The sequence below is a fragment of the Gekko japonicus genome, unplaced genomic scaffold (genome assembly GCF_001447785.1).
Source record: "Gekko japonicus isolate JY-2015 unplaced genomic scaffold, Gekko_japonicus_V1.1 scaffold13, whole genome shotgun sequence".
Lineage (NCBI taxonomy): Eukaryota > Metazoa > Chordata > Lepidosauria > Squamata > Gekkonidae > Gekko > Gekko japonicus.
Genome location: NW_015172553.1, coordinates 891,986 through 902,181, shown reverse-complemented (window position 1 = coordinate 902,181; position 10,196 = coordinate 891,986). Strand labels below are relative to the sequence as shown.

General features: G+C 43.4%; 1 protein-coding gene across 1 annotated transcript; it reads left to right on the top strand.

Moving 5' to 3' along the window:
* Window positions 1-1,930: 1,930 nt before the first annotated feature.
* Window positions 1,931-6,113, top strand: PCNA (proliferating cell nuclear antigen). Its single transcript, XM_015421115.1, has 6 exons — window positions 1,931-2,224; window positions 3,574-3,671; window positions 4,207-4,274; window positions 4,955-5,149; window positions 5,414-5,537; window positions 5,644-6,113. The coding sequence occupies exons 1-6, from the start codon at window positions 2,004-2,006 to the stop codon at window positions 5,721-5,723; spliced, it is 786 nt and encodes a 261-aa protein (XP_015276601.1). The 5' UTR covers window positions 1,931-2,003; the 3' UTR covers window positions 5,724-6,113.
* Window positions 6,114-10,196: the final 4,083 nt, after the last annotated feature.

The following is a 10,196-nucleotide window of genomic DNA, read 5'->3' as shown; positions in this document are numbered from 1 at the left end:
GCCCCGTCGCAGCCGGGCAGGAGAGGTAACTTTTTTTCCCACCATAGAAAACAATGGAGGGGATGGAGGCAACCTGTTTGGTGGCCCATAGAATTGGACCCCCTGGTTCAATGTTCCTGAAACATGGCGGGTATCTTGGGGAGAAGCTCCAGCAGCTACCCTGCGAGTTTGGAGCCTCTCCCTCAAACCCTCTCTCCTCCAGCCCCCAGAATATACCCTATGTTTTCACCATTTACTTCAATGGCCCATAGGATAGAATGGGGCTGAAATTGACATTTGGCTGGCCCTTTTTCAGGCTGGGCATTCTAGCGGGAAGCCTGAAAAAGGAGGGGGGGCGGGGGGGCCCGCGGCTCTGCAGGCCGTTTTTCAGGCCCAGCGCTCCTAACCCTAACCAATACTCCCTCTAAGCTGTGGAGTCTTGTGAGCAAAAATTCTTTGTGAGCTGCTGGCATTAAAGTTGTGAGCGAGCGATTTGGCTGCTGCATAAATCAGTTTGCTCTGGAGCCCTCCTTCCTGAGCGCAGACAAAAATGTGTGAGCCAAACTGTGAGCTAGCTCACACTAACTCAGCTTAGCGGGAACACTGACCCTAACCCCAGGGCTCAGGGAGGCAAGGAAACATTCCCCCCTCCAGGCGCCGCAGCTGCCGCCGAGAATGGCAGCGGCCATAACTTTGTAAAGAGCCCCTTGCCGCTCGGACATCACGCGCGAGAGGTGGAATTTGCCCGTACGACTCCAAGGCCGCCACCCCAGGGCTTAGGGAGACAGGAGAACGTTTTACCCCGCCCCGTGGGCATCGCAGCTACATCCGAGAGCGGTGGCGGCCATAACTTTTTAAAGAGCCCCTATCGAGAGCTGGGGGAGCCAGAATAACCTCTCTGACATTGACAGTTAAAGGATCAGGAAGCAGGTGATGTGCTTCTTCATGCTAAAGCAGATGTTCTACCACTGAGCCACTTGTATTACTATCTGCTTCTCTGGTAACACGGACGTTCTGGAAAATAGCTTGCTCCTTTCTCTGCTCTTGCAAGTTAACCCTTCACCTGGAGAAGAGCCTTGGTAGCATAATAGACAAGAGACTTTCTTTTGAATCTTGCCTGTGTCATGCACACACTATGCACCAGCTCCTGCCATATCTGGTGTACAGCAATAATAGTAATTCTAATATACCTTGAAGGGTTGTTGTAAGGATTACAAGATAATGTATGTGAAATGCTTAGAATACTCTAAAGCGCGACATAAGTGATACTTATTAGCAGGGACTAGAACCAGGAAACCGCGAATCAGCTCCTGAGATCTAGTAATTCCGGCAAAATCCTTCAGACCATGCACACGAAAGTTTATGCCCAGAATTAAACGTGTCGGTCGTAAAGATGCCACTGGACTCAAACTATGATTTAAACCGGTATAGAAACTTCCACGAAACGCACTTTTCTAAGCCGCCTATGAGCCATACAACAAAGAGGGCATGCCCGGACAAGCTCAGAGATAGCCAGCAAAGTATACACTCTTCCGGGGTTTGCAGCACGTGTCGAGCGTCCTTAGTTAAAGCTTCTTCCAGCATTCACTCACCAGGCCGGGGAGGGGAAAACAGAGAACACAGAGAACTTTCCTTAATCATGATTGGTTCCTTCGAGGCACAAGGAGACCCGGAAGCAATAATACTGAGCGGCGATTGGTTCACCGTTTTCTGACGTGATGCAGGACGAGAGCCCAGCTTGTTCGAAGGGTTTTAGCGGGAGAAATCTATGACATCTACTTGTGGGCGGGACCCCGAGCCGCTCACTGAAACGTCCCCTCCTTTGTGACAGCCAGCGATTGGTTCTTGAAGGAGCGAAGGGTGGAGCTAAAAGGGACGGGGGCGGAGATCTGGAGCGAGGGCAAATATAAGGGCCGTTTTTCGCGCGTCGCTGCCACTTTTTCTGCGTGAATTGATCGCTGGGTTTCTTTTTTGGCGTTGGTGTAAAGTTCACTTCCGTGCTTCTCTGCCCTGTTCTTGCGAAGATGTTCGAGGCTAGGCTCATCCAAGGTTCAGTTCTGAAGAAGGTCCTGGAGGCCCTCAAGGACCTCATCACCGAAGCCTGCTGGGACTTGGGCTCCAGCGGCATCAGCCTGCAGAGCATGGACTCCTCGCACGTCTCGCTCGTGCAGCTGACGCTGCGCTCGGAGGGCTTCGATACCTACCGCTGTGACCGGAATATTGCTATGGGGGTCAACCTCGTCAGGTACTACCGGGGAGGGGGGAACGGGGGCTGTGCGGTGAAACCGGGAGGGGGGGGAGAGAAATAAGGAATACGTAATGTGAGGCGGTTGTCATGGCACTATGGCGGGAATTCTCTTCCCCGGTGGGCGAGCCAAAAGTATTCGCGCCGGTCGCCTTTGTGACGTCCGAAAAAGCGTCTGGCTCTTTATGACGCTTTGGCGGGAAGAGGAGGCTCGAAGAGGCGTGGAGATCCTCTCTGCCTGTCAAGGCTCTTGGCGCGCGCTCCCTATCCAGCAAGCTGATTGGCTAGTCTGTTTCCCCCGTCCTTCTCTTGCTAATGCTATTGGTCGATACTGACTCTTGTCGATGCAGTTTGCCTCGAATATGGAAGGCTGCAAGCCCCCCCCTCCTCTCCTCAGTCGCGAGTTCTAAATCACGGTGGGAGCAGGCTTGGCAGTGCTTTCTAAACCTTTTCTGCTGCAGGCCTAAAGCAGGGCAAATGGTCCACTGACGTTTCTTCCCCCCTTGTTAAATACCTGAAAAGTATTAAGCAACAGAAAACTTTAGACAGTTGGTTTGTTTTTGCTGCAGTATACGGATTAGAATATTTCTGTGGTTCAAAAGAATTGCAGGTGGGGAAACTACGTTTTGGAAAATAACCTGGTGCAGAAAGTTGTTCCTTGTGATGGGATGTAGAGTCTCGTTTTGGTCTGGCTGCTCTGCTGAGTAGCGCTTGCACCACTAAAGGGACTGTGTCAGAAGGTGCTTCTCCATGTAACCATTTTCTGTCGTTGTCAACTCCCTTTCACAGAAAAAGAAATCCTGGTTGCTCATTTTCCCATTATTTGCAGTCTGTGATGTACCCTGTGCCTCAGGCTAGTCTGTTTCCCCTGTCCTTCTCTTGCTAATGCTATTGGTCGAAACTGACTCTTGTCGATGCAGTAAACCATCATAATTCAGGAGCACCAAGAAAAATAAGATTGGACAACAGGATCAAAATTTACAAGAAAGCTTTACTAATGGGCAATAAAATCAGAATAAATAGAGCAATATAGGTATATACAGGTGGTAGATAAAGACACTAAACCGTTCAGCCATATTTATAATAGAGGAAAGATGCAAATACAGCTAGTGTACACATCTTCTCCTTGCACTTAAAAGTCAGTGGGCTTGGTGCCAGGGGGAGTTGCTTAGAGGAAAGATATTTCATATTTAGGTTGCTACCAGTCAGGAAGTGCTGCTTCTGATACCTCTAAAAATTAATAATGGTGGTGCAGGATCTGCATTTATTCACCAAATACTTATCTGGCATTGTACTAGTATGCAGTGCCTCATGAAATGAACCTAACATTTTTTTCTTTCCTTTCCTAGTATGTCCAAAATTCTGAAGTGTGCGGGTAATGATGACCTAATCACTCTGAGAGCAGAAGACAATGCAGATACACTAGTTCTGGTTTTTGAGACACCAAGTAAGTACAGTTTGAAATATCCTTAGTGAAGCTGTTAGCCCTCTTTGTGGTTGCCAGAATTATTAGTCCTCGTCCAAGAGTAATCAGGTTACTCTGGGCAAAATGTGTTAACAGACAAGGCTGGACACTCCTTTCCCACAATTGCTAGAGTTGCCAAATACCTGCTTGTGCCTTTTTTGCTAGAGTAAAATAGTTTCATTTTGCAGAAATGGACCTTGGAACAAAGTGCCTATATGCATATCTTGTGAGCTATTACTCAAGTTGAGATCTAGTGATACTCTAATGATAACCTGGATGTATCTACAGTAAAAATGCAGCCAATTTAGATGAAGAACTTTGAAGGCTGAAACTGTTGTATGAGTACTAAGGGTTGTATTTTCTGTGTGCACTTAGGTACTGTGATAGTACACACATAGGCCAGTGAAAAATATTTGGGCTGGAAACTATTCATATTTTCTAATTCTGAAGCTTAGTGCTTGGTTGGGAAATCAGTCATGTAATATATTTGATTGACTTGTTCATTTTGCTTCTTTAGATCAGGAGAAAGTTTCAGACTATGAAATGAAATTAATGGATTTGGATGTTGAACAGCTTGGAATTCCTGTAAGTAGTTCACTTTCAGAATTAACTGAGCTAAATATGTTTAAAGTGTAGGTTTGCAGTCATAAGCTTTTGAAGCCAAGTTAGAAGAGACTTGTAAGCAACATTAAGGCGGAATGAGATAAGAATTCTTCAGAAAGCAAAAATTGATATGTCTCAGCTACCCACAGGAATTTGGGCTTGGGCATTCATGTGCTTAACAGATCACATATATGCATTCAGCTCATGCAAGATGATTACGGCCATTTGCGCAGGGTCTGTAAAATGGAGCTGTTCCACCAGGCTTTTGGTTGAGGTGGCAGACGTTCAACCATTTTGGCTTCCCCTGTTTATGGCCCCTTTCCCAGTGCCCGCTGTCAGATATTATTACTGGGCACTGGAGTACCTATATTTACCTGATATGAGACATGGGGTTTGATGCTATTGTCTATTGTGCCATCAACTGTTTTATTGGTTTTACTGTTTTATTGTTTTATAGACTGTATGCTGTAAGCTGCCCTGAGCCGACTTGTGGGATAGGGTTGGGGTATAAATTGAAATAATAATAATATGCAGAACTGCTTCACTTATCCTGTTCCAGTCTTGAAGCAACTTACATTCCATGATTAATCATACAATTTAATAAAGTGAAAAACACTAGTTGATTATATAAAGGATGCTAAACTTCTGTTTGCTTGTTACAGGAACAAGAATACAGCTGTGTGGTGAAAATGCCCTCTGCTGAATTTGCACGTATCTGCAGAGATCTTAGTCACATTGGAGAGTCTGTCATAATCTCTTGTGCAAAGGGTGGTGTTAAATTCTCTGCTACTGGAGAGCTAGGAAGTGGAAACATCAAACTGTCACAAACCAGTGATGTGGATAAAGAGGAGGAAGCTGTAAGTTATCAAGTTAAACTTGGGGTTATTTCTATACTTTCGCTGTATCAATATTTTGCATACAATCTTCATGTGGAATAGTTTTCTCCCTTGTGGGTACAGCATAACCCAAGTTGAATTGTATCTTATGTAAATACTTGCTTTGGGTTTTTAGAATGGCATGCTAAGAGTGCAGAAGTTGAATTGTATCTTATGTAAATGCTTGCTTTGGGTTTTTAGAATGGCATGCTGCACAATATTTAATTTTATCCTGATTTGTTACAGGTTACAATAGAGATGAATAAGCCGGTCCAGCTGACTTTCGCTTTGAAGTACTTGAACTTCTTTACCAAAGCCACACCATTGTCTCCTACAGTAACACTCAGTATGTCTGCAGATGTTCCACTAGGTAAGTTGACTCATCAGGAAATACTGACTGCAAACTGCATTGACTGTCTTGGTTTTAAACTCTTAGGTTTTACATTATGAATTTCGTTGGATTTTGTCTTCTACAGTTGTGGAGTACAAGATAGCAGACATGGGACACTTGAAATACTATTTAGCTCCAAAGATTGAAGACCAAGAAGAATCTTAAGAACTGGAAAAAACGGAACGTGAGAAATGACCTGTGCTGGAAGCCGGCAGCCATTCAGTTTTTTTTCATTCCTGGTGCATCGAGCTATCAGATATGTATGTCTTAGGCACCACTGTAGATATTTCTATGTAAATATTTCTTCTACTTGTCATGCAAATGCCATTTCTAAAATACATTCTCCTTTTTTCTACCTAGCTTATATCCAGTTTTTTTAGATCTTGTTTTTATTACTAAACCTTTACTATGTTTCTCAAGAATGGTGATACAATATTTAAAACATGAATGGCAGTCTCTTTAAAGTTGAGATGTTGATGAGTCCCAAAATAATAATGTTAAGAGAAATCTGTTTTTAATGGTTTGTTTTGAAGCTGGAGGTCTCTGACAAATGAACACATGTCAATAAAGAATAAATATTCAATTTCTTACTTTGTCTCAGCAATGGTTGTGATTCTGTGAGCCTTTGCTGCTCAGATAACAAAGATTATAGGCTCTGTCTTTTCAAGTGGTGTTTTTATTAAATATTTACATCATTAGAGTTCTTACACTAAACGTTCAGCCACAAGTATATACAACTGACAGGGTGGGACCATAAGGAATTTTCAGTAAAAGTAGCAGTTGGTAACAAAAGGGCCTTTTCTACTGCAAGATAAAATAGACTTCTGTAATTTCACTGAACAGAGTAAACTTGGCAAGTCAGACAATATAAAATCCTAATTTATTTTTAAGAAAATCAAGCAGTGAGTAGTAGCTGTAACTTGAACTTGTGCTATTCATATAATCTTTGTAGCACAACACTGCAATGTAAGGAATGTATTTTGCAGGTAGTGCATTGTGACCATCTGCTAACTGACCCGAAAAGTGGTTGTCAAAGATTCGAACTCTGAAGAAATCTGGACACTGCCGAGAAGCCAAAATAAAACCTGAACATTTAAGATCTAAGGCTTTGCTTTGTAACCTGAAGCAACCACTCTGGTTCTCTCCATCCTGAATAACAATCTCATCTGCAAATAGGACCACTGCTTACAACCAAAGCGTGAAGTTTACCATGTGGTCAAAATGCCTGTCACACATCCCTCGCTTGACACCCCATACAAAAATCTTCCACTACCACAGCACTCTGCAAGTCAGTTTTTTTTAGGAACTCTTAGCCTGAATCCCATCATCAGGAGAGCTTTTCACCATGGCAGTGCAAAGCCTCTAGAAGGTTCCTTGAAGGGCTTGACTACATTCTCTCTGCATCTCCAGGTCAGTAACCTAGCTTCAAGACTGCAGTCTCTCTGAGCCTGGAGTGCATTGCATCAAGCACAGACAGCCACTTCTGCCTGAGAGGCAGGCAGTTGTATGTCACACTAAATATAACCCCAGCCCATCTTGTAGGCAGTATGGGATGTTTTACAAAATGAAGAAGAGATTGGATTTATACCCTGCCCTTCACTCGGCGTCTCAGAGCAGTTTACAAACTCCCTTCCCTTCCCCACAACAGTCACCCTGTGAGGTAGGTGGGGCTGAGAGCTCCTTCCAGAACTGTCCTTGAGAGAGCAGCTATGACAAAACTATGGCTTGCCCAAGGTCATCCAGCAGCTGCAAGTGAAGGATGGGAATCAAACCCGGTTCTCCCAGATTAGAGTCTGCATTTAACCACTATACCAGACTGGCTCCTGAAGAATCTGCCATTAAAGCAACAGACTGCAAGCAGCTCTATATCATCTCCCTCCCCTTGCAAAAAAGTAATATATTAGGATAAACAAATAGGTGCAAAGTTTTGAATTCTGTAGATACATGGTACTGGAAAAAATTGCAAGTAAATTGTTTCAAGGCATGCTGGCGAAGCCTAGGGTCTGTTGTAGTCTTAAAATGAGATATACTGTAGTTTAAATTGGAGTAGAGCAGGGATCTTCAGACCATGGGTTATGGGGGGGGCCTGCTTCCCTTAGCTGCTTTTGGATGGGCTTGCTTCTAGTATAAAGAAGCACAGAACACTTGCTTCTAGTGTTCACATGTACATAGACCATGGGTGCTTTGTCTCCTGTGGGGCTGTCTGCTTTGGGCAAGGAAGTACTTGGAGATTTGGGGAGGAGAGGAATCTCAACAGGGAATGATGCCATAGCGTCCACCCTTCACAGCAGTCATATTCTCCAGGAGAACTGATCTCTCTCATTTAGAGATCAGTTGCAATAATGGGAGATCACCAGGCCCCACCTGGGGGTTGGCAACCCTAGTCTGCTTCCACAGGAGGACAGTAAAGCAAGTGGCAGGGAGGATTCCTTTTTACCACAGGCAGGTTCAGAACGTTTTGGATCCCTGGCCTGGTTTAATCCCCCTCCATCGCTTCTTTAATGCTCTGTATCTACTTGTGTCATGGCAGGCTCATCCTCTTCCTGTCATGTGCTTGTATTTCAGTGGGTTGTTAGAACCTTTCCAGAAAAGCTGAAGACAACTGCATTAGAAGGTGTTGATCTAAAGTACTCATTGTACGACAACCAGGTAGAGCTCAGATATGATCAAAACTAAAATATATATGAATCAACATCTTCTAGCAGTCCCTGGCCCCAGGGACATCGGACTAGCCTCGGCCAGGGTGGAATGAGCTCCCATACGAGATCAGGGCCCTGCGGGATCGATTACAGTTCTGCAGGGCCTGCAAAATGCAGCTCTTCCACCAGGCCTTTGGTTGAGGCGATGGACATCCCTTTCCTCTCCATCTCCCCTCCAGCAGCCTGGATCTTAACATCGGTACTACTGGATTGACATCGGTGGCCTGGATCTTAATATCAGTATTGCTGATCAGAACTAGCTTGTTGCTCAGTATTTTATTGTTTTACTGTTTTATTTTAAGTATTGTTTCAATGGTATTTTATTGAGACTGTTGTGAACTGCCCTGAGCCCGCCTGTGGGGAGGGCAGTATATAAATCAAACAAACAAATTAGCAAAAAAGTAAAGACGGCAAACCAGCAGCTGTAATAAAATCAAAGTAAAAATCTCAAGGCATTAAGTTTATTCAGTTCAGCTGCTGAATTTCAGAGGATAGCTGTGTTGGTCTCTAATAGAACAGCTAAACTAAAGTCCAGTGGCACTGAGAGACCAAAGATTTGGAGGGTATATGTTTTTGAGAGTCTTGAAAGCTTATACTCATTCTCTAAGGTGCTACTGGACCCAAATTTAGCTGTTCTATTAGCTCAGCTACACAGCACGTGATTTGCTTGCACATGATTCCAATTCCACCCTTTCCGGTTTCGGGATCTATCCTGGGGGAAATTATGAGAGTTTCTTAGGTTGATTCATATGATGATCTGGAGGGCTGTAGCCATTCACACTTGGTTAAGAGTGATCCCTCTGATTTTACACTTGGTGAGATGTCCTGGGCAGAACAATGGAGCTTTGCTGAAGTGGATTTACCAAAACCACCAGACTGAGCATTGCATTGCAACTTGTGCAGTCAGTCTTAGGGTGCCTTGAAGACCAGCAGAGGTGTGTGCATAACAAAACGGATTGTGACAGCCTGGCCAATCCATCTGCTAATCAAGTCAGGGCAAGCCTATGTACAGTTCTGGTCACTGTATCTCAAAAAGGACATTGCAAATAATTAAAGAATTACAGTTGTTGAAGGAACAACTGAATGAAACTTTGAACCAAGAACTCTATTGGAATTTAAAGAAGTTACAGCAAAAATCTTTTGAAGGGGCAAACAAACCGGGAAAATACTTAGCTTGGCAACTTAAAGCTAGAAGAGAAAGAAGAATGATAACCAAAATAATAGAAGATGGAAAGGAATTCGTTGATCCTAATGGAATAAAGAGAAGTTTCTTCAAGTATTATGCTAAATTATTTCAAGCAACTAAAGCTGATCTTGAGAAGATTAAAACATATTTAGAGGAGATTCCACTATCGAAAATAAGCAGTGAATTTAAGGATTTATTAAATGGTCCGATTCAAAAAGAAGAAGTGATGAAGGCAATTGAAGAGATGAAGTTGGGGAAGGCGCCAGGGCCGGATGGCTTTACTGCAAAGTTTTATAAAAAAGTGAAAGAGGAGGTTGTCCCGGCCATGGAAGCTTTATCCAACGAAATAAGAGAGACTAAAAAGGTGCCGGATTCATGGAAAGAAGCTATTATTTCTTTGACACCAAAGGAGGGACAAGACTTAACTAATGTAAAGAACTACAGGCCAATATCTCTTTTGAACAATGATTATAAAATCTTTGCAAAAATTGCAGAAAGGGTGAAAAACTATCTACAAACAGTGATATCAGAAGACCAAGCTGGTTTTTTACCAAAAAGGCAGATCAGAGATAATGTAAGAATAGTAATGGATGCAATTGAATATTATGAAAAACACCCAGAAAAAGAAGTAGCTTTTCTGTTTGTTGATGCAGAGAAGGCATTTGACAATCTTAATTGGAACTTTATGCTTCAGATGATGGAGAAAATAGAGACGGGACAACAGTTTAGGAATTGTATTGAAGCTATCTACTC

What these genes read in the sequence shown, in the direction of transcription:
- PCNA (XM_015421115.1), top strand. Translation starts at nt 2,004, where the DNA reads ATGTTCGAGGCTAGGCTCATCCAAGGTTCAGTTCTGAAGAAGGTCCTG. An exon ending in TGGATAAAGAGGAGGAAGCT is followed by an intron (nt 5,150 to 5,413) that starts GTAAGTTATCAA and finishes GATTTGTTACAG; the next exon opens with GTTACAATAGAGATGAATAA. An exon ending in GTCTGCAGATGTTCCACTAG is followed by an intron (nt 5,538 to 5,643) that starts GTAAGTTGACTC and finishes TGTCTTCTACAG; the next exon opens with TTGTGGAGTACAAGATAGCA.